Source organism: Rhinoraja longicauda, chromosome 19 (assembly GCF_053455715.1).
Source record: "Rhinoraja longicauda isolate Sanriku21f chromosome 19, sRhiLon1.1, whole genome shotgun sequence".
NCBI classification, from domain to species: Eukaryota; Metazoa; Chordata; class Chondrichthyes; order Rajiformes; family Arhynchobatidae; genus Rhinoraja; species Rhinoraja longicauda.
Genome location: NC_135971.1, coordinates 11858170 through 11882547, shown reverse-complemented (window position 1 = coordinate 11882547; position 24378 = coordinate 11858170). Strand labels below are relative to the sequence as shown.

Genomic DNA, 24378 nt, shown 5'->3' with positions numbered 1-24378 from the left:
TTTAGAGATACAGCGCTGAAACAGGCCCTTCGGCCCACCGGGTCCGCGCCGCCCAGCGATCCCCACACACTAACACTACCCTACACACACGAGGGACAATTTTACATTTTATACCAAGCCAATTAACCTCCAAACCTGCACGTCTTTGGAGTGTGGGAGGAAACCGAAGATCTCGGAGAAAACCCACGCAGGTCACGGGGAGAACGTGCAAACTCCGTACAGACGGCGCCCGTAGTCGGGATCGATCCCGGGTCTCTGGCGCTGTGAGGCAGCAATTCTACCACTGTGCCACAGGTTTGAAGGTGGGGACTTTAGGTTCAAGGTGAAGGGGAAAAGATTTAATAGGAATCTGTGGGGTAACATTTTCACACTACGGGCGGTGGGTGTGTGGAACGAGCTGCCAGAGGAGGTAGTTGAGGCTGGGACTATCCCAACATTTAAGAAACAGTTAGACTGGTACATGGATGAATGAATGAATAAGTTTATTGGCCAAGTATGTGCATATACAAGGAATGTGCCTTGGTGCTCCGCTCACAAATGACAACACAAAGACACCGTTAGCAATTAAGAATAAATGATAAACACATCAAAACAATAAGGAGGTATCACAAAATGCTGGAGTCACTCAGCGGGTCAGGCAGCATCTCTGGAGAGAAGGAATGGGTGACGTTTCAGGTCGAGACCCTTCTTCAGACTGAAGGGCCGAATGGCCTACTCCTGCACCTACATTCCATCTCTGGAGAGAAGGAATGGGTGACGTTTCGGGTCCAGACCCTCCTTCAGACCGTCTCGACCCGAAACGTCACCCATTCCTTCTCTCCAGAGATGCTGCCTGACTCGCTGAGTTACTCCAGCATTTTGTGGTACATTCGATTTTGTACCAGCATCTGCAGTTATTTTCCTACGAGACAGTAAGGATACAACATTACCGTCTAAACATGTGGGTGAAAATAAACCGGAGCAAAAAAGAGATACGACAGAGTTTGGTTGTTGAGTAGAACTATCACTTGTGGGGGGAAAAAAGCTGTGTTTATGTCCGGCTGTGGCTGCTTTGACAGTCCGGAGTCGCCTTCCAGAGGGAAGTGCTTCGAAGAGTTTGTGGTCAGGGTGAGAGGGGGTCAGAGATGATCTTGCCCGCTCGCTTCCTGGCCCTCGCAGTGTACAGTTCGTCAGTGGGGGGGGGAAGGAGTGGGGGGGGGGAAGGTTGCAGCCAGGACAGGTTTGGAGGGATATGGACCAAACGCGGGCAGCTGGGACTGGTGAGGCTGGGACATGTTGGCCGGTGTGGGGCCTGTTCTCGCGCCGTGTGACTGTGCGACTCCCATCTCTCTCCCTGTTTCAGGAAGGGCGGGAGCATGCCAAACGGTGGAGTTCCCCTCTTGAAGCCGGACATCAAGAACAGAGGGACGGGGGACGGGTTTGTGTGTAACGCCCTGAGGTTGCCCTGCCAGTTGGTCAGGTAAGCCAGCCCTCGGTCTCGGGTTATCATTACAAACTTGGAGAAAAGACAATAGGTTGCCATTCGGCCCTTCCAGCCCGCACCGCCCTACAATACGATAATGGCTGATCGTTCACAATCACTACCCCGTTCCTGCCCTCTCCCCACATCCCTTGATTCAACTCGTCTCTAGAGCTCTGCTTTACTAGTTTCGTTTAGAGATACAGCGCGGAAACAGGCCCTTTCGGCCCACCGGGTCCGCGTCGACCAGCGATCCCCGCACACTAACACTATCCCACACCCATTAGGGACAAGTTTTACATTTACCGAGCCAGTTAACCTACAAACCTGCACGTCTTTGGAGTGTGGGAGGAAACCGAAGATCTCGGGGAAAACCCCACGCAGGTCACGGGGAGAACGTGCAAACTCCGCACAGACGGCGCCCGTGGTCGGGATGGAACCCGGGTCTCCGGCGCTGCATTCGCTGTAAGGCAGCAACTCTACTGCTGGAGTTATTATTAGAAACATTGGGAGAAACAAATAGGTGCAGGAGGAGGCCGTTGGTGGTGTGACATTCACGATTGAATGGGGCTGAGAGGGAGAGATAGATCAGCCGTGATTAAATGGCGGAGTAGACTCGATGGGCCGAGTGGCCTAATTCTGGTCCTATCACTGATGGCCCAGGGACACCAGGGGGCGGTTTGGTTTAAATGCGTGGGAAGGAACTGCAGGTGCTGGTTTAAACCGAAGACAGACGCAAAAAAGCTGGAGTAACTCAGCGGGACGGGCAGCATCTCTGGAGAGAAGGAATGGGCCCGTTCCTTCTCTCCAGAGACGCTGCCCGACCCGCTGAGTTACTCCAGCATTTTGTGTCTTTCTGTGATGGTTTAGTTCAGAGATACCAGACGGGTCCATGGATAGGACAGGTTTTGACAATAGACAATAGGTGGAGGAGTAGGCCATTCGGCCCTTCGAGCCAGCACCGCCATTCAATGTGATCACGGCTGATCATTCTCAATCAGTACCCCGTTCCTGCCCTCTCCCCATACCCCCTGACTCCGCTATCCTTAAGAGCTCTATCTAGCTCTCTCTTCAATGCATTCAGAGAATTGGCCTCCACTGCCATTCCACAGATTCACAACTCTCTGACTGAAAAAGTTTTTCCTCATCTCAGTTCTAAATGGCCTACCCCTCATTCTTAAACTGTGGCCCCTTGTTCTGGACTCCCCCAACATCGGGAACATGTTTCCTGTCTCTAACGTGTCCAACCCCTTAATAATCTTATATGTTTCGATAAGATCCCCTCTCATCCTTCTAAATTCCAGTGTATACAAGCCTAGTCGCTCCAGTCTTTCAACATATGATAGTCGCGCCATTCCGGGAATTAACCTGGTAAACCTACGCTGCACGCCCTCAATAGCAAGAATATCCTTCCTCAAATTTGGAGAGACTTTTCCTTTTGGAGGGATACGGGCCAAACGCGGGCAGGTGGGACTAGTGTCGCTCGGACATGTTGGCCGGTGCAGGCAAGATGGGCCGAAGGGCCTGCTTCCACGCTGTATCACTCCACGACTCTCTGCAGCACGGAAGCAGTCCCTTCGGCCCATCGAGTCCAGCGATCCCCACACGTCTGATGAAGGGCCTCGGTCCGAAACGTCACCCGTTCCTTCTCCCCCCGAGATGCCGCCTGTCCCGCTGAGTTGCTCCAGCGCCTTGTGTCTCCCTTCGATTTAAAGCAGCACCTGCCGTTTTCTGTGTTCCTACACGTGGCCGCTGCTCTGCGGGTTAACCGGGTGCCCGTTTGTTCTGCAGCTACCTGATCGCCAAGTCGTTTGGCCGGCGGATGCTGTACCCGGGCTCGGTGTGCCTGCTGCAGAAGGCCATCATGCCCATGTTGATCCAAGGCCAGGCACGCTTGATGGAGGAGGTAAGACCCATCGCCCCTCGACCGTCTTGGGAGTGTGGGAGGAAACTAGAAACGCCCCCCCCCCCCCCCCACGGAGAAGACCCACGGGGGAGAACGTGCAAACTCCGTGCAGGCAAGCTCCCGTAGTCGGTGATCGAACCCAGGCCCTTGGCGCTGTGAGGCCGCAACTCTGCCGCTGACTGTGGGTGTTTAGAGACACAGAGTGGAAACAGGCTCACCCAGGATAGCAGGCCCGGCCCGCAAGCAAAGAATTTCACTGTCACGTAAAGTGTTCAAACCAAATCATATTCGCGGCGGTAGAGTCGCTGCCTCACAGCGAACGCAGCGCCGGAGACCCGGGTTCCATCCCGACTGCGGGCGCCGTCTGTAGGGAGTTTGCACGTTCTCCCCCGTGACCTGCCCGGGTTTTCTCCGAGATCTTCCGTTTCCTCCCGCGCTCCAAAGACGTGCAGGTCTGTAGGTTAATTGCTTTGCCAACACGTGTGAATTGTCCCCAGTGTGCGCGGGATAGCGTTAGTGCGCGGGGATCGCTGGTCGGCGCGGACTCGGGGGGCCGAAGGACCTGTTTCCGCGCTGTATCTCTAAGCTAAACTAAGCTAATCAATGTCTTTATCACCTGTTGATTGGATCAATTGCCCCTTCAGTCACACGCACGTGGGGATCATTCGATCAATGGGCCACAACCAGAAGTTCGGAGAAACAGCACGGAAACGGGATTTCCGCGTTTTTAAAATCCACTTCCCGCGCTTTTTGCATGATTTCCGCGTTTTCCACTTTGCCAATATCGCGTTTACCAACGGAGAAATAGGATCGGAAAAAAAGGAAAAGAAACGATGTATAATAATAATAATAATAATGCATTTTATTTATATAGCGCTTTTCATATGCTCAAAGACGCTTTACAGAGATTTTGAGAACATAGGGAAATGAATAAATAGATAAATAAGTAAATAAATAATTGAACAGAGAAAGGAGACAGAAGGTGAGGTGACCTTCAGCGGTTGAAGGCAGTGCTGAACAGGTGAGACTTCAGTGATGTTTTGAATGTGGTGAGTGTGGAGGAGTCTCTGACGGTTTGAGGTAGTGAGTTCCATAGGGTGGGAGCAGCGATGGAGAAAGCCCTGTCCCCCCAGGATCTGAGTTTGGTCCGGATGTGGGGGGATAGGAGATTGGCAGCGGCAGAGCGGAGGGTGCAGGTGGGAGTGTGCCTGTGGAGGAGGTCGGTCAGGTAGGATGGGGCCAGGTTATGGAGGGCTTTGTAGGTTATGAGGAGGATTTTGTACTGGATTCTCTGGGGGATGGGGAGCCAGTGGAGTTTATAAAGTACGGGGGTGATATGGTCACGGATCGAGGTGTGTGTGAGTAGACGGGCAGCGGAGTTTTGAATGTATTGAAGTTTATTGATGATTTTTGAGGGTGCGCCATAGAGGAGGCTGTTGCAGTAGTCCAGACGGGAGGTGATGAAGGCGTGGATGAGGGTTTCTGCAGCTGTGGAGGGGAGGGATGGACGGAGACGGGCAATGTTTTTGAGGTGGAAGAAGGCTGTCTTTGTGATGTGTTTGATGTGTTTGTCGAAGGAGAAGGTTTGATCAAGGAGATATAGACTTGTAATGAGCACTAGGGTTCCGCTAGAGGTCGCTGGGGGTTCCGCGAGAAATCCCTCCCCTCCCCGCCCCGCGCGCCCTGGAAGTCTCCCCGAAAATGTGGCACCTCGGCTGGGCAAGGCGACCAATCTCGACCTCATCGGGACTTCCACGGCCGATGGGTGGGTTGAATTTGCAAGCCAGCCCATCTGGAGCCAGCACATCTAACCCCCATTGCCGAGCGACTTCCTTGGCCAACTGGATAAACCAGCAAAGCTCTGTAACCAAGAGTACCGGAAAATCATTTGTTGGAACTGCAATGAGTAAATATTAAATTTAAGTGCAAGATTATAGAACGAAATTAATGAATTAAGACGGGGTTAAAATACAAAACGCAGCAGAAAAACCAATTATCACCTTTTTAGAAACATAGAAACATAGAAAATAGGTGCAGGAGTAGGCCATTCGGCCCTTCGAGCCTGTACGCACCGCCATTCAATATGATCATGGCTGATCATCCAGCTCAGTATCCTGTACCTGCCTTCTCTCCATACCCCCTGATCCCTTTAGCCACAAGGGCCACATCTAACTCCCTCTTAAATATAGCCAATGAACTGGCCTCAACTACCTTCTGTGGCAGAGAATTCCACAGACTCACCACTCTGTGTGAAGAAATGTTTTCTCATCTCGGTCCTAAAAGACATCCCCCTTATCCTTAAGCTGTGACCCCTGGTTCTGGGCTGATTATCAATTAATGTGCAAATTTACTTCAAAATGTTCAGAATTTACTTCACAATTTACTTCAAAATGTTATTAGTGCACAGTGATATATCCACATTATTTGGTTATGCTGATTTTACTTTGAAATGCACTTAAAAGAGGCTTGAAACTGGTAATTTTGTGTGTAGATTTTCCGATTTTTTTGATCCTCGCAAGCGCTCGGATTTTTCCTCCTGTTTTGTTACCTCACCCCCATAGACAATAGACAATAGGTGCAGGAGGAGGCCATTCAGCCCTTCGAGCCAGCACCGCCATTCAATGCGATCATGGCTGATCACTCCCAATCAGTACCCCGTTCCTGCCTTCTCCCCATACCCCCTCACTCCGCTATCCTTAAGAGCTCTATCCAGCTCTCTCTTGAAAGCATCCAACGAACTGGCCTCCACTGCCTTCTGAGGCAGAGAATTCCACACCTTCACCGCTCTCTGACTGAAAAAGTTCTTCCTCATCTCCGTTCTAAATGGCCTACCCCTTATTCTTAAACTGTGGCCCCTTGTTCTGGACTCCCCCAACATTGGGAACATGTTTCCTGCCTCTAATGTGTCCAATCCCCTAATTATCTTATATGTTTCAATAAGATCCCCCCTCATCCTTCTAAATTCCAGTGTATACAAGCCCAATCGCTCCAGCCTTTCAACATACGACAATCCCGACATTCCGGGAATTAACCTAGTGAACCTACGCTGCACGCCCTCCATAGCAAGAATATCCTTCCTCAAATTTGGAGACCAAAACTGCACACAGTACTCCAGGTGCGGTCTCACCAGGGCCCGGTACAACTGTAGAAGGACCTCTTTGCTCCTATACTCAACTCCTCTTGTTACAAAGGCCAACATTCCATTGGCTTTCTTCACTGCCTGCTGTACCTGCATGCTTCCTTTCATTGACTGATGCACTAGGACACCCAGATCTCGTTGAACTCCCCCTCCTCCTAACTTGACACCATTCAGATAATAATCTGCCTTTCTATTCTTACTTCCAAAGTGAATAACCTCACACTTATCTACATTTAACTGCATCTGCCATGTATCCGCCCACTCACACAACCTGTCCATACATACATACGATACAATACAATATCTTCACTGTCTATTGTACAAGCACAACAGGATTGAGAATGCCACTTGCATATCGATGCGACAAGTTAGATAAATCACGGTGGAAACAAAAACGACAAAGAGAGGGGGAGGAAAAAGGAAACGAGGTAAAGTGCAAAAACGGCTCATGCAGGAGTCAGTTGTGCCAGATGACCCTGGGGGCAGAGACGGATCATGGCGGGCTCTCAGCAGGACCGATTCGGAGCAGCTATAGCTCGAGGGATCAAGCTGTTTCTTGGTCTGGAGGTGCGGGCGTGGAAGGCCTTACAATAGGCGCAGGAGGAGGCCATTCGGCCCTTCGAGCCAGCACCGCCATTCACCGTGATCATGGCTGATCATTCACAACTAGTACCCCGTTCCTGCCTTCTCCCCATACCCCCTGACTCCGCTGTCCTTAAGAGCTCTATCTAGCTCTCTCTTGAAAGCACCCAGAGAATTGGCCTCCACCGCCTTCTGAGGCAGAGAATTCCACAGATTCACAACTCTGAGTGAATTTTTTTTTCTTTCTCGTCTCCGTTCTAAATGGCCCACCCCTTATTCTCAAACTGTGTGTGGCCCCTGGTTCTGGACTCCCCCGACATCGGGAACATGTTTCCTGCCTCTAATGTGTCCAATCCCCTAATTATCTTATATGTTTCAATAAGATCCCCCCTCATCCTTCTAAATTCCAGTGTATACAAGCCCAATCGCTCCAGCCTTTCAACATACGACAGTCCCGCCATTCCGGGAATTATTGCAAGAATATCCTTCCTCAAATTTGGAGACCAAAACTGCACACAGTACTCCAGGTGCGGTCTCACCAGGGCCCTGTACAACTGTAGAAGGACCTCTTTGCTCCTATACTCAACTCCTCTTGTTACAAAGGCCAACATTCCATTGGCTTTCTTCACTGCCTGCTGTACCTGCATGCTTCCTTTCATTGACTGATGCACTAGGACACCCAGATCTCGTTGAACTCCCCCTCCTCCTAACTTGACACCATTCAGATAATAATCTGCCTTTCTATTCTTACTTCCAAAGTGAATAACCTCACACTTATCTACATCTGCCATGTATCCGCCCACTCACACAACCTGTCCATACATACATACGATACAGTACAATATCTTCACTGTCTATTGTACAAGCACAACAGGATTGAGAATGCCACTTGCATATCGATGCGACAAGTTAGATAAATCACGGTGGAAACAAAAACGACAAAGAGAGGGGGAGGAAAAAGGAAACGAGGTAAAGTGCAAAAACGGCTCATGCAGGAGTCAGTTGTGCCAGATGACCCTGGGGGCAGAGACGGATCATGGCGGGCTCTCAGCAGGACCGATTCGGAACAGCGATAGCTCGAGGGATCAAGCTGTTTCTTAGTCTGGAGGTGCGGGCGTGGAAGGCCTTACAATAGGCGCAGGAGGAGGCCAATCGGCCCTTCGAGCCAGCGCCGCCATTCACCGTGATCATGGCTGATCATTCACAATCAGTACCCCGTTCCTGCCTTTTCCCCATACCCCCTGGCTCCGCTATCATTAAAGAGCTCTATCTATCTCTCTCTTGAAAGCACCCAGAGAATTGGCCTCCACCGCCTTCTGAGGCAGAGTTCCACAGAGTCACAACTCTCTGAGTGAAAATGTTTTTCCTCGTCTCCGTTCTAAATGGCCCACCCCTTATTCTTAAACTGTGTGTGGCCCCTGGTTCCGGACTCCCCCGACATTGGGAACATGTTTCCTGCCTCTAGCCTTTCCAATCCCTTAATAATCTTATATGTTTCAATAAGATCCCCTCTCATCCTTCTGAATGGCAGCGTGTACAAGCCCAGTCGCTCCAGTCTTTCAACATACGACAGTCCCGCCATTCCGGGAATTAACCTGGTGAACCTACGCTGCACGCCCTCAATAGCAAGGAATCCCATCCTCAAATTTGGAGAGCAAAACTGCACACTACTCCAGGTGCGGCCTCACTAGGGCCCTGTACAACTGTAGAAGGACCTCTTTGCTCCTATACTCAATTCCTCTGGTTATGAAGGCCAACATTCCATTGGCCCGGACACTAAGTGGCGGTCGGTGTTGTCTTCCGGTCACGAGGGGGTCCCGCGGTGGGGGTCCCTCTACGCAGGGATTCTGCCCCTCTCCATCGGGGACCTGGGGTGGAAGGTATTGCACCGAGGAGTCCCCTGCAACCTGTTCCTCGCGCGCGGTTCACAGACTCGCCGGCCGCCTGCCACTTTTGCGGGTTGGAAGAGTCTGCGTACCACGTGTACATGGAGTGTGTGAGTCTTTACCACGTGTACATGGAGTGCGTGAGGTTGCAGCCCCTGTTCCAATATCTAAAGGGGCTGCTCCTTGCCTTTCTGGCTGCACTTTTCACCCCACCATCCTCATCTTTGGACACCCTGTGCGTAGGGCAGAGGGCGGGGCAGAAGATGTCCTTGTTGGGTTGCTCCTGGGCCAGGCCAAGCTGGCCATCCGCGACTCACGGCGCCAGGCGGAAGAGGGCTCTGCCCGAGCCGGCTGCCTGCCCCTTTTCCGGGGTTACGTCCGCGCCCGGGTGGTGTTGGAGAGGGACCGCGCGCTGTCCACGGGCACCCTGGGGGATTTCCGGGACCGCTGGGCACCGCGGGGGATTGGATGTGTCCTGGATGGGGATTGTAATATAATTGTATAATAGTTCCAATTGGTATATTTGTTTTGTATTGTATTCTGGTGGTGGGTTCTGTTTTGGTTTTATTGCATTGTATATATCATTTTAATATTTGAATAAATATTTTTGATTTAAAAAAAAAACCTAAAATAAACCATTCCATTGGCTTCCTTCACTGCGTGCTGTACCTGCGTGCTTCCTGGATGTAGTGGATGTAGTGCAGACAGGCGGTGGCGTGGGCATGTGGGGTCCTTGTGGACGCTGGTGGCTTTCCTGAGGCAGCGTTGCGTTGTAGACGCCCTCCGGGGCTGGGAGCTGCGCCGCGGTGACCCTCCGCTCGCTCTGCGGACCGCCCGCCGGAGCGCTGACCTGTCCGCTGCCATGCAGACTGAGACGTGCGGTGTGCCGTTTGTCTTCGCAGTACCAGGGCCGGCGAGCCAAGCTGATCTCCTGCGACGGCAACCAGATCGACACCGTGTTTGTGGACCGCCGCGCGGCGGGAACGGAGAACGGCCTGAAGCTGGTGAGCCACCGCCCCCACCGCCGCCGCCTCCCCTCCCTCGTCTCCGGACACCCCTCTGCGTCAGGGGAGAGGGGGAGCCGGGCCGAAGGTGTCCCGGTCGGGGTTTAGCTCCTGGGCCAGGCCAAGCTGCCCGAGACACTTGCCCGAGTGGCAGGAGAGAGGGACCGCTCGCTGTCCACGGGCGCCATGGGGGATTTCCTGGACCGCTGGGCGCCCCAGGGGTGGGGGGGGGGGGTGGGATTTCCCACCACCCGCAGGGTTCAACCGTCAGCCGCGAGGACAATAGACAATAGGTGCAGGAGGAGGCCATTCGGCCCTTCGAGCCAGCACCGCCATTCAGAGTGATCATGGCTGATCATTCTCAATCAGTACCCCGTGCCTGCCTTCTCCCCATACCCCCTGACTCCGTCCGCTATCCTTAAGAGCTCTATCTAGCTCTCTCTTGAATGCATTCAGAGAATTGGCCTCCACTGCCCTCTGTGGCAGAGAATTCCACAAATTCACAACAAATTCTCTGGGTGAAAAAGTTCCTTCTCGCCTCAGTTTTAAATGGCCTCCCCTTTATTCTAAGACTGTGTGTGTGGCCCCTGGTTCTGGACTCCTCCAACATTGGGAATATTTTTCCTGCATCTAGCTTGTCCAGTCCTTTTATAATTTTATACGTCTCAATAAGATCCCCCTCTCATCCTTCTAAACTCCAGTGAATACAAGCCCAGTCTTTCCTCATATGACCGTCCCGCTGAGTTACTCCGTAATTTCTGCGCCCGGGATGAGGTGTTTCACACTAGGGCTTCCGAGATGTCCTCGTTCTTCAGGAAACGGGGCTTCCCCTCCTCCATTATAGATGAGGCTCTCACTAGGGTCTCTTCTACGTCCCGCAGCTCCACTCTTGCTCCCCCTCCCCCCACTCGCAACAAGGACAGAATCCCCCTCGTTCTCACCTTCCACCCCACCAGCCAGCGGATCCAACATATCATCCACCAATATTTCCGTCACCTACAACGGGACCCCACCACTGGCCATATCTTCCTATCCCCTCCCCTCTCTGCGTTCCGCAGAGACCGTTCCCTCCGTAACTCCCTGGTCCACTCGTCCCTTCCCACCCAAACCACCCCAACCCCGGGCACTTTCCCTTGCAACCGCACGAGATGCAACACCTGTCCCTTTACCTCCCCCCTCAACTCCATCCAAGGACCCAAACAGTCTTTCCAGGTGAGACAAAGGTTCACCTGCACCTCCTCCAACCTCATCTATTGCATCCGCTGCTCTAGATGTCAACCCATTTACATCGGCGAAACCAAGCGCAGGCTCGGCGATCGCTTCGCTGAACACCTGCGCTCGGTCCGCATTAACGCAACTGATCTCCCGGTGGCTGAGCTCTTCAACTCCCCCTCCCATTCCCAGTCTGACCTTTCTGTCATGGGCCTCCTCCAGTGCCATAGTGAGGCCCACCGCAAATTGGAGGAACAGCACCTCATATTTCGCCTGGGCAGTTTGCAGCCCAGCGGTATGAACATTGACTTCTCCAACTTTAGATAGCTCCTCTGTCCCTCCCTTCCCCTCCCCCTTCCCAGATCTCCCTCTATCTTCCTGTCTCCACCTATATCCTTCCTTTATCCCGCCTCCCCTGACATCAGTCTGAAGAAGGGTCTCGACCCGAAACGTCACCCATTCCTTCTCTCCCGAGATGCTGCCCGACCTGCTGAGTTACTCCAGCATTTTGTGAATACTCCGTCATTTTGCTGTGTACCTTCGATTTGAACCGGCATCTGCAGTTCCTTCCTGCACATCTGGAGGACATGGACAAGGTGACGTTTTTCGGGTCGAGACCCTTCTTCACTGATTGTGTGTGCGAGGGGGGGGGGGGGGGGGGGGAGGAAGAAAGGTAGAAGAGAGGGTCGGTACGGTGGCGCAGCGGTAGAGTTGCTGCCTCACAGCGCCGGAGACCCGGGTTCGGTCCCGACTACGGGCGCTGTCCGTACGGAGTTTGTACGTTCTCCCCGTGACACGCGTGGCTTTTCTCAGAGGTCTTCGCTCCGGTATCCTTCCTCGTCCAAAAGACCTGCAGGTTTGTGGGTTAATTGGCTCCTGTGAAATATTCCCCAGTGGTCCGAAGAAGGGTCTCGACCCGAAACGTCACCCCATTCCTTCTCTCCCGAGATGCTGCCTGTCCCGCTGAGTTACTCCAGCACCTTCACAATACTCCCCCGGTGTTTAGGATGGAACTAATGTTGGGGTATTCGTTGGTCGGCGCGGACTCGGTGGGCCGAAGGGCCTGTTTCCATACTGTATCACTAAATTAAACTCAACTGAGTAAGTAAGACGGTTGCTTTGAGTGTAGACTTTGGAGATACAGTGTGGAAACAGGCCCTTCGGCCCACCGAGTCCGCGCAGGCCAGCGATCACCCCGTACAGTAGCACTATCCTGCAACAGGGTGGCACGGTGGCGCAGCGGCAGAGTTGCCGCCTAACAGCGAATGCAGCGCCGGTGACCCGGGTTCCATCCCGACTACGGGCGCTGTCTGCACGGAGTTTGCACGTTCTCCCCGTGACCTGCGTGGGTTTTCTCAGAGATCTTCGGTTTCCTCCCACACTCCAAAGACGTGCAGGTTTGCAGGTCACATTGGCTTGGTAAATGTAAACATTGTCCCCAGTGTGTGCAGGGTAGTGTTAGTGTGCGGGGATCGCTGGTCGGCGCGGACCCGGTGGGCCGAAAGGGCCTGTTTCCGTGCTGTATCTCTAAACTAAGCTAAACACACTCGGGGCGGTTTACAATTTCCGGAAGCCAATTATAACCAACAAACCTGTACGTCTTTGGACTGCGGGAGGAAACCAGAGCAAATTCACACGCGGTCACGGGGAGAACGGACAAACTCCACGCAGGCAGCACGCAGAGTCGGGATGGAACCCGGGTCCCTGGCGCTGTGAGGCAGCAACTCTACCGCTGCGTCACCGATAATAGGAGTTCTGGGGCCGGTCTAAAGTCTAAACGAGAGGTCATCACCACCAGTGATTCCCCCTGCCATTGTGAGAAAAGAGGGTCGAATATTGTTGACGGTTTTCGTCGAGAATCTTCCAGGCCACCCCTCGGTAACAACCGCGCTTTTTTCCCCCAACCCCAGGTGATCTGCTGTGAGGGTAACGCAGGATTCTACGAGGTGGGCTGTGTCAGCACGCCGCTGGAAGGTAGGTGAAATTCCCAGCACCGTGTGGGAAGGAGGGCAAACTCAAAATGGAGAGACAATCCAGAAAGCGGAGGTGCAGAGGGACTTTGGACTCCTGCACCAGCACTCCCAAGCAAAGGTACTAGAGGAGCAAGGTGGACCACTCCATTGAAAGCGCCTGTACTGAAGTGCAGTACGTAAAGACGCCATTTTAGTCAGCAAAACCCGCCGTGCCAATACTGAAGTGTGGCATGCAAAGACGCCATTTTAGTAAGCAAAACCCGCCATGCCGATACTGAGGTGCAGTACACAAAGACACCATTTTAGTAAGCAAAACCCGCCATGCCGATACTGAGGTGCAGTACACAAAGACGCCATTTTAGTAAGCAAAACCCGCTGTGCCGATACTGAAGTGTAGTACACAAAGACGCCATTTTAGTAAGCAAAACCCGCTGTGCCGATACTGAAGTGTAGTACACAAAGTCGCCATTTTAGTAAGCAAAACCCGCCATGCCGATACTGAAGTGTTATTTCACAAAGACGCCATTTTAGTAAGCAAAACCCGCCGTGTCGATACTGAAGTGCAGTGCGCAAAGACGCCATTTTAGCAAGCAAAACCCGCCGTGCCGATGCTGAAGTGCAGTGCGCAAAGACGCCATTTTAGCAAGCAAAACCCGCCGTGCCGATGCTGAAGTGTAGTACGCAAAGACGCCATTTTAGCAAGCAAAACCCGCCGTGCCGATGCTGAAGTGTAGTACGCAACGACGCCATTTTAGTAAGCAAAACCCGCCGATGCTGAAGTGTAGTACGCAAAGGAGCCATTTTAGTAAGCAAAACCCGCCTCTCACAGTGTAATCAGTGTTTTGGGGGAACAGTATGCGTGATGACACCATTAAAATGCAGCATATGTCTCATTTATCAACCCACATTAGAGTTTTGTTATTTTTCTTTTTAAATGTTTCTGCAAGTTTCTGCCGACTGAAATGGCGGCTTGACGCACTACGGTTTTTAGGGTCAAGTGGTCTATCTCGCTCCTCTAGTATCTTTGCTCCCAAGTCCCTTTGCGCCTCCGATTTCTGGATTCTCTCCACAAACTTGCTTTGCAAGTCGAGCCGGTGGTCAGGAAGGCGAGTTCATCAATATCAGGAGGACTGGAATACAAAAACAGAGGTGTATTGTCGAGGCTCCATAAGGCGCTGGTCGGGCCGCATTTGGAGTATCGTGAGCAATTTTGGGCCCCCATATCTGAGGGAGGGTGTGCCGGCTCTGGAGAGGGTCCAGAGGAGGTTTACGAGAACGATCCCAGGAATGAGTGGGTTAACGCACGATGAGCGTTTGTCGGCACCGGGCCTGTACTGGCTGGAGTTTAGAAGGATGAGGGCGGGAACCTCATTGAAAGCCGGAGTAGTAACTCAGCGGGACGGGCAGCATCTGCGGAGAGAAGGAATGGGTGAGGTTTCGGGACCCATTCCTTCGGACTCGTTAGGGATAAGGGAAATGTGAGATGTCGGAGAGATAAAGATGTGGAGAGATAAAGAACGGCGAATGAAAGAAATGCCACCGTGACCACGGACGCACGCGAGCCGCTGTCACTGACGCTCGCCTCTGTTCTCCGTGTTTGCAGCTGGATTCTCCGTGCTGGGATGGAATCACCCCGGCTTTGCTGGCAGCACCGTGAGTAGCCGGGGCCGCCGCGGGCTGGTGCGAGTGTGAGCGAGTGTGGGAGTGAGTGAGTGCAAGGGAGAGCGTGAGAGAGTGTGTGCAGGCTGGGGGAGGGAGGGAGGGAGGGCGGAGCGCGGTAAAACGTGTGAATATGCGAGAGTGCATGCGCACGTGAGTGCGAGAGAGTGTGTGTGTGGGAGGGAGTGCGTGTGCGAGGGAGTGCGTGTGGGAGAGAGTGCGTGTGCGAGGGAGTGTGCGAGAGAGTGGGAGAGGGAATGCGTGTGCGAGGGAGTTTGGGAGAGGGAGTGCGTGTGCGAGGGAGTGCGTGGGCGCGTGAGTGTGCGGGCGCGTGAGTGTGCTCATTTGCAGGAGCCGCCTGTGTGTTTGTGTAAGAGCGCGAGCGTTTGAGAGATTGAATGTGTGTGTGAGACGGGGGCTAGGTTATCACACCGGCGGCCTCTGTGTGTGTGTGTGAGTGCGCGCGTGTGTGTGAGTGAGTGCGAGGGGGCTAGGTTGTGACGACCCTGGCCTGTCGTGTGTGTGTGTGTGCGTGACGGGACCATGTCCCTATCCTGTGTGTGTGTGTGTGAGTGCGCGCGTGTGTGTGTGAGAGAGTGTGTGAGTGTGTGTGACGGGGGCTAGGTTGCATTGTGTGCGTGCGAATGTGTATGTGCGCGTGCTTGCCTGTGTGAGTGTGTGTGTCGGGGCCATGTCACTATCCTGTGTGTGTGTGCGTGCGTGCGTGCGTGCGTGCGTGCGTGTGTGATGCGGCCATGTTGTCACTATCCTGTGTGTGTGTGTGTGTGCGTGCGTGCGAGATGCGGCCATGTTGTCACTATCCTGTGTGTGTGTGAGTCTGTGCGCGCGTGTGTGTCGGGGCCATGTTGTCACTATCCTGTGTGTGTGTCCCTGCAGGGCGTGCCCTTCCCACAGAACGAAGCCAATGCCATGGACGTGGTGATGCAGTACGCCCTGCACCGCCTCAAATTCACCCCCGCCACCATCATCATGTACGCCTGGTCCATCGGCGGCTTCACAGGTACACGCACGCACCGCGCACGCACGCACGCACACACACACACACACCCCACACACACACACACACACACACACACACACCCACACACACACACCACACACACACATACCCCACACACCCCTCCCCGCGCGTGAGCGGCCGTGTTACTCCCGCGCTCTGTGTCCACCTTCAACCTGCAGCCACTGGGTAATGGAAGGCTGCAGGTGTTGGGTGAAACCAGGGGTAAACGCACAGTTTCGGGCGTGCGTGTGTGTGCCTGGCCGCTAATGGCGGCTGCTTCCTCCCGCAGCCACCTGGGCCACGATGAACTACCCGGAGATCAGCGCGCTCGTGCTGGACGCCTCCTTCGACGACCTGGTGCCCCTCGCCCTGAAGGTCATGCCCGAGAGCTGCCGTAAGTCAACCTTTAACCTTTAACCTCCCCCCCCCCCCCTTTGCACATGGATAGAAATCGGCATTGGTTCCTCGTTGTCACGTGGGCCGAGGTGCAGTCAAAACCTTCCTTCCTTTGTGACTTCTTCATTAGTTAGTTTAGTTTATTGGCACGTGGGCCAAGATACAGTGAAAATCTTTGTTTGTTGATGACTTCTTTGTTAATTGGTTTGGTTTAGTTTACAATACAATACAATACAAAACAATATATCATTATTGTCATTGTACAGGGGTACAACGAGATTGGGAATGCGCCTCCCATACGATTCATTAGCTAATCATTATAAATTTAGGCAACCCAGTGAAACAAAATTAGAAACAGTTTAAAACAGAATAAAGTGCAAGTAGATCTGTGCCGGTTCACTGTGCGATGTGACCATCCGGCTCAGCAGGACCGGTTCATAGCAGCTATGGCCCTGGGGATGAAGCTGTTCCTGAGTCTGGAGGTGCGGGCGTAGAAGGCCTTGTATCATCTGCCCGATAGTAGAAGTTCGAACAGACTGTTGCCGGGGTGTGAAGAGTCTTTGTGGATGCTGGTGGCTTTTCTGAGGCATTGTGTGTTGTAGATGCCCTCCAAGGCTGGTAGCTGTGTTCCGATGGCCCTCTGAGCTCTATGGACTACCCGCTGAAGAGCTTTCCTCTCTGCCTCCGTGCAGCTGAGATACCACACAGGGATGCCATGCATTTGGATGCTCTCTATGGTGCAGCGGTAGAAGGTCGTCAGCAGCTGTTGGGGTAGACCAGACTTCTTCAGTGTTCTCAGGTAGAGCAGTCGTTGCTGCGCCTTCTTGACCAGCGCAGCAGTGTTATTGGGACCATGATCGATCCTCCGAAATGTGAGTGCCCAGAAACATGAAGCTGGACACTCTCTCCACCCTGTCCCCGTTGATAAAGATCGGGGCGTATTCCCCGTTATGTGACCTACGGAAGTTGATACAGATACAGATACAGAGCCTTTATTTGTCATTCGGTACCGAGGTACTGAACAAAATTACGTTACCAGCAGTCACACAAAAAAAGAAACACAAGACACATGACCCCAACACAAACACCCATCACAGTGACTCCAAACACCCCCCTCACTGTGATGGAGGCAACAAAACTTCCACTCTCTTCCCCACGCCCAAGTCCCCGCGGCCGAGCCGCACCGGGCGCTGAAACATCCCGCGGCCGAGCCGGGCGATGGAAGGCCCCCGCGGCCGTACCGTGCGCAGCTAAGTCCCGCGGCCGAGCCGCGCCGGGCGATGGAAGGCCCCGCGGCCGAGCCGCACCAGCGATGTTAGGTCCCGCGGCTGAGCCGCGCCGGGCGATGTTAGGCCCCGCGGCCGAGCCGCGCCGGGCGATGGAAGGCCCCGCGGCCGAGCCGCACCTGGCGCTGAACCGTCCCGCGGCCGTACCGGGCGATGGAAGGCCCCGCGGCCGAGCCGCACCGGGCACTGTTAAGTCCAGCGGCCGAGCCGCACCGGGCGATGGAAGGCCCCGCGGCCGAGCCGCACCGGGCACTGTTAAGTCCAGCGGCCGAGCCGCACCGGGCGATGGAAGGCCCCGCGGGCGATGGAAGGCCCCGCAATATTTTTTGTTTTATAGCGCAAACGGAGATACGACTCGGAAAGGGTCGCATCTCCGTTGAGGAAGAGATTTTTAAAGGTTTCCCCCACCCCCCCCACCACCCCCCACATATACACAGCTAAAGATAGGCTATTTCATACATCTAACACTAACAAATAGGCAAAGAAAGAAGAAAGACAAACAGACTGCTGGCGAGCCGCAGCTGCAGGGCAGCGCAGCGCCGCCACTTCCGGATGACCGCACCTGGAGTACTGTGTGCAGTTTTGGTCTCCAAATTTGAGGAAGGATATTCTTGCTATTGAGGGCGTGCAGCGTAGGTTCACTAGGTTGATTCCCGGAATGGCGGGACTGTCGTATGTTGAAAGGCTGGAGCAATTAGGCTTGTATACACTGGAATTTAGAAGGATGAGGGGGGATCTTATCGAAACGTATAAGATAATTAGGGGATTGGACACATTAGAGGCAGGAAACATGTTCCCAATGTTGGGGGAGTCCAGAACAAAGGGCCACAGTTTAAGAATAAGGGGTAGGCCATTTAGAACGGAGATGAGGAAGAACTTTTTCAGTCAGAGAGTGGTGAAGGTGCGGAATTCTTTGCCTCAGAAGGCAGTGGAGGCCAGTTCGTTGGATGCTTTCAAGAGAGAGCTGGATAGAGCTCTTAAGGATAGCGGAGTGAGGGGGTATGGGGAGAAGGCAGGAACGGGGTACTGATTGAGAGTGATCAGCCATGATCACATTGAATGGCGGTGCTGGCTCGAAAGGCTGAATGGCCTCCTCCTGCACCTATTGTCTATTGTCTATTGTCAATCCCCCTTATCCCCCCCACTCAATCCCCCTTCTTCGCCGCACTGACCCACTCCATCCCCCAACCCCACCCCCACTACCCGCCCCCCCTCCCCTCCCCCCACTCCTCCCTCCCCCCACTCCCCATCCCTCCACCCAACCCACACTCCCTCCCCCCTCTCCTCCCCATTCCCCACTCCCTCCTCTTCTCCCCATTCCCCCTCCCCCCACTGTCCCCTCCCCCCACCCCCCCCCTCCCCTCCCCCCACTTCCCCCCCTCCTCTCCCCACCCCATTCCCCTCCCCTTCCCCCGAACCCCCCAATCCCCTCCTCCCACTCCCCCTTACCCACTCACACCCCTCCCCTCCCCAGTCCCGTCCCCCTACCCACATCCCATTCCCCCCCCCCCAACCCACACCCCACTCCCCCTGCCCCACCCCCCTCCTCTCCCCCCAACCCACACTCCCCTCCCCCCACTCTCCCCACCCCCACTCTGGCCCCCGCGCCCACATCCCTCCGTGGAGCCATTGGCGGTGAAACCCACCTACCAGCGCCCCAGTCCGTGGGCAATAAAAGGGCCAGCACGGTGGTGGTGGTGGTGGCGGTGGGCTGAAGGGCCTGCGTTCTGCACCATGCAGCTGTGTGTGTGCGAGCGTTGCGTGCGTGCGGGGTGTGCGTGGTGTGTGTGTGTGGGGTGTGTGTGCGTGCGGTGCGTGCGTGCGTGCCTGACCGCTGCATTCTTCTGTCCTTGCAGGGGGTCTGGTCACTCGCACGGTCCGGGACTATCTCAACCTCAACAATGCAGAGCAACTGTGCAAGTGAGTCGCCTCACGCTGCCTCTCCCTCTCCCTCGCCCGCTGCACGCCCACCTTTAGTTGAGATTACAGGTAAGCGTGCAGGTACAGCAGGCAGCGAAGAAAGCTCATGAGGCAATAGACAACAGGTGCAGGAGTAGGGCCATTAAGCCCTTCGAGCCAGCACCGCCATTCACCGTGATCATGGCTGATCGCCAACTATCAGTACCCCGTTCCTGCCTTCTCCCCATACCCCCTGACTCCACTATCATTAAGAGCTCTATCTAGCTCTCTCTTGAAAGCATCCAGGGAATTGGCCTCCACTGCCTTCTGAGCAGAGAATTCCACAGATTCACAACTCTCTGAGTGAAAACGTTTTTTCTCATCTCCGTTCTAAATGGCCGACCCCTTATTCTTAAACTGTGTGTGTGGCCCCTGGTTCTGGACTCCCCCAACATCGGGGACATGTTTCCTGCCTCTAAGGATGTTGGCCTTCAATTCGAGAGGATTTTAGTATAGAAGCAAGGAGGTCCTTCTGCAGTTGTACAGGGCCCTGGTGAGACCACACCTGGAGTACTGTGTGCAGTTTTGGTCCCCAAATCTGAGGAAGGACGTCCTTGCTATTGAGGGAGTGCAGCGTAGGTTTCAATAAGATCCCCCCTCGTCCTTCTAAATTCCAGTGCATACAAGCCTAGTCGCTCTAGTCTTTCAACATACGACAGTCCCGCCATTCCGGGAATTAACCTAGTAAACCTACGCTGCACGCCCTCCATAGCAAGAATGTCCTTCCTCAAATTTGGAGACCAAAAGTGCACACGGTACTCCAGGTGCGGTCTCACTAGGGCCCTGTACAACTGCAGAAGGACCTCTTTGCTCCTATACTCAAGTCCTCTTGTTATGAAGGCCAACATGCCATTGGCTTTCTTCGCTGCCTGCTGTACCTGTGTGCTGTTGTGAGGGGTCGCGGGGGGAAGGGGGGGTCGGAGGATGGTCGCTGGTCACAAGAGCTGTGCTTTCTGTCTCCTTGCAGGTACCAGGGACCACTGGTGCTGATCCGGCGAGCCAAGGACGAGATCATTACCACGTGGGTAACAACACGGTCGTCTGTGGCCCTCCCGCCCGCCCGCCCGCGCCGAGCCCGTCAAAGTCTCCCCGATACCGCCAGCCCCTGCCACCGCTGTGGCCCACCGCCCAATCCCCGCTCGGTTCAGACGCAAACATGCCCCAGCTACACTCGACCCACCTGCCCGCGCTTGGTTTTGGTCTCCTAATCTGAGGAAAGACATTCTTGCCATAGAGGGAGTACAGAGAAGGTTCACCAGATTGATCCCTGGGATGGCAGGACTTTCATATGAAGAAAGACTGGATAGACTGGGCTTGTACTCGCTGGAATTTAGAAGATTGAGGGGGGATCTTATAGAAACGTACAAAATTCTTAAGGGGTTGGACAGGCTAGATGCAGGAAGATTGTTCCCGATAGACAATAGACAATAGAAAATAGGTGCAGGAGTAGGCCATTCGGCCCTTCGAGCCAGCACCGCCATTCAATGCGATCATGGCTGATCACTCTCAATGTTGGGGAAGTCCAGAACAAGGGGTCACAGTTTCAGGATAAGGGGTAAGTCTTTTAGGACCGAGATGAGAACGTTTTTTTTCACACAGAGAGTGGTGAATCTGTGGAATTCTCTGCCACAGAAGGTAGTTGAGGCCAGTTCATTGGCTATATTTAAGAGGGAGTTGGATGTGGCCCTTGTGGCTAAAGGGATCAGGGGGTATGGAGAGAAGGCAGGTACGGGATACTGAGCTGGATGATCAGCCATGATCATATTGAATGGCGGTGCGTACAGGCTCGAAGGGCCGAATGGCCTACTCCTGCACCTATTTTCTATGTTTCTATGGTCCATATTCCTCCAAACCTGTCCCGTCCATGTACCTGCCTAACTGTTTCTTAAACGTTGGGATAGTCCCAGCCTTTCCAAAAAAAAAAAAAAAAGACACAAAGTGCTGGAGTAACTCAGCAAGTCAGGCAGAGAACACGGATGGGATGATGTTTTGGGTCGGGACCACGAAGGTACAGGAGTGTGAGAAAGCACACCTCCAGATTGGGGGACAGTTTCTTCCCAGCTGTTATCAGGCAACTGAACCGTCCTACCACAACCAGAGAGCGGTCCTGAGCTCCCATCTACCTCATCGGAGACCCTCGGACTATCTTTGATCGGACTTTATGTGGTACTAAAGGTTATAGAGTGATACAGTGATAAAGGTTATAGAGTTATAGAGGCCCTTCGGCCCAACTTGCCCACACCGACCAACAATGTCCCAGCTACAGTAGTCCCACCTGCCCGTGCTTGGTCCATATCCCACCTCTCCAAACCTGTCCTATCCATGTACCTGCCTAACTGTCCCAGCCTCAACTACCTCCTCTGGCAGCTTGTTCCATACACCCACCGCCCTTTGTGTGAAAAAGTTGCCCCTCGGATTCCCATTCAATCTTTTCCCCTTCACCCTGAACCTGTGTCCTCTGGTCCTCGATTCCACTACTCTGGGCAAGAGACTCTGTGCGTCTACCCGATCTATTCCTCTCATGATTTTATAGACCTCTACACGATCACCCCTCATCTTCTTGCGCTCCAAAGATACAGCGTGGAAACAGGCCCTTCGGCCCACACCGGCCAACATGTCCCAACGACACTAGTCCCACCTGCCCGCGTTTGGTCCATATCCCTCCAAACCTGTCCTATCCATGTACCTGTCTAACTGTTTCTTAAACGTTGGGATAGTCCCAGCCTCAACTACCTCCTCTGGCAACTTGTTCCATACACCCACCACCCTCTGTGTGAAAAAGTTACCCCTCAGATTCCTATTAAATCTTTTCCCCTTCACCTTGAACCTAAGTCTTCTGGTCCTCGATTCCCCTACTCTGGGCAAGAGACTCTTTGTGTTTTTGTGTCTTACCTGTGGAAGGATGTGCTGGCTCTGGAGAGGGTCCAGAGGAGGTTTACAAGAATGATCTCCGAACGAAACTAAACTAAACCACCAAAGACAGACACAAAATGCTGGGGTAACTCAGCGGGACAGGCAGCATCTCGGGAGAGAAGGATCGGGCGACGTTTCGGGTCGAGACCCTTCTTCGGACTCCTTCCCTCCAGAGCTGCTGCCTGTCCCGCTGAGTTACTCCAGCATTTGTGACTATCCTCGGTTTATTGTCACGTGTGTACGGTGAAAGGGGTTACGGGGAGAAGGCAGGAGAATGGGGTTAGGAGGGAGAGATAGATCAGCCGTGATTGAATGGCGGAGTAGACTCGATGGGCCGATTGGCCTAATTCTGCTCCTGTCACTTATGACCTTACGAACAGTGGGGAGACAGACCACAACTTGGGAGCTTTCAAAGCTTAGATTGATTAGTACGGGTATTGAGGGCGTGCAGCGTAGGTTTACTGGGTTAATTCCCGGAATGGCGGGACTGTCGTATGGGCGACTGGGCTTGTACACGCTGGAATTTAGAAGGATGAGAGGGGGATCTTATCGAAACATATAAGATTATTAATGGATTGGACGCGTTAGAGGCAGGAAACATGTTCCCAATGTTGGGGGAGTCCAGAACCAGGGGCCACAGTTTAAGAATAAGGGGTAGGCCATTTAGAACGGAGATGAGGAAGAACTTTTTCACTCAGAGAGGTTGTGAATCTGTGGAATTCTCTGCCTCAGAAGGCAGTGGAGGCCAATTCTCTGAATGCTTTCAAGAGAGAGCTAGATAGAGCTCTTAAGGATAGCGGAGTCAGGGGGTATGGGGAGAAGGCAGGAACGGGGTACTGATTGAGAATGATCAGCCATGATCACATTGAATGGTGGTGCTGGCTCGAAGGGCCGAATGGCCTCCTCCTGCACCTTTTCTCTATTGAGTAAGGGGTTAGGAGGGAGAGATAGATCAGCTGTGATTGAATGGCGGAGCAGACTCGATGGGCCGAATGGCCTAATTCTGTTCCTATGCCTACTTGGCCAATAAACGTCAACTTGTACTTATCACGTGACCTGGTGCTCTGTCAGCGTGTCGGGGCGCTTCCCGTTTGGGGTGGAGATGCTGCGCGGAAACAGGCGGGTTGCAGAGATGCAGGGGCCGCGTCATGCCTGTAACACGCGTGTTCTCCTTGCCCATCGCACAGGATCCCAGATGACATCATGTCGAACAGAGGCAACGATCTTCTGCTGAAGTTGCTGCACTTCAGGTAATAGCCTCACCCGCCGCCCCTCTGCCTCACCCGCCGACCCTCTGCCTCACCCGCCGCCCCTCAGCCTCGCCCGCCGACCCTCCGCCTCACCCGCCGCCCCTCTGCCTCACCCGCCGACCCCTCTGCCTCACCCGCCGCCCCTCAGCCTCGCCCGCCGACCCTCCGCCTCACCCGCCGCCCCTCTGCCTCACCCGCCGACCCTCTGCCTCCCCGCCGCCCCTCAGCCTCGCCCGCCGACCCTCCGCCTCACCCGCCGACCCTCTGCCTCACCCGCCGACCCTCTGCCTCACCCGCCGCCCCTCAGCCTCGCCCGCCGACCCTCCGCCTCACCCGCCGACCCTCTGCCTCACCGCCGACCCTCTGCCTCACCGCCGCCCTCCGCCTCACCCGCCGCCCCTCTGCCTCACCCGCCGCCCCTCTGCCTCACCCGCCGACCCTCTGCCTCACCCGCCGCCCCTCTGCCTCACCCGCCGACCCTCTGCCTCACCCGCCGCCCCTCAGCCTCGCCCGCCGACCCTCCGCCTCACCCGCCGCCTCACCCGCCGACCCTCTGCCTCACCCGCCGCCCCTCTGCCTCACCCGCCGCCCCTCTGCCTCACCCGCCGACCCTCTGCCTCACCCGCCGCCTCACCCCGCCGACCCTCTGCCTCACCCGCCGACCCTCTGCCTCACCCGCCGCCCCTCAGCCTCGCCCGCCGACCCTCCGCCTCACCCGCCGACCCTCTGCCTC

General features: G+C 54.4%; 1 protein-coding gene across 2 annotated transcripts in view; it reads left to right on the top strand.

The window, feature by feature from the left end:
• abhd16a (abhydrolase domain containing 16A, phospholipase) overlaps positions 1-23649 on the top strand; it is a 46137-nt gene extending 22488 nt beyond the window's left edge. For both annotated transcript variants that reach the window (XM_078415800.1, XM_078415799.1), the window contains exons 7-16: positions 1343-1459; positions 3251-3365; positions 9875-9976; positions 13099-13162; positions 14765-14814; positions 15718-15841; positions 16131-16235; positions 19380-19443; positions 20450-20503; positions 23583-23649. In XM_078415800.1, coding sequence (XP_078271926.1) covers positions 1343-1459; positions 3251-3365; positions 9875-9976; positions 13099-13162; positions 14765-14814; positions 15718-15841; positions 16131-16235; positions 19380-19443; positions 20450-20503; positions 23583-23649 — 862 coding nt within the window. The remainder of the gene's footprint in view (positions 1-1342; positions 1460-3250; positions 3366-9874; positions 9977-13098; positions 13163-14764; positions 14815-15717; positions 15842-16130; positions 16236-19379; positions 19444-20449; positions 20504-23582) is intronic.
• The last annotated feature ends 729 nt before the right edge of the window (positions 23650-24378 follow it).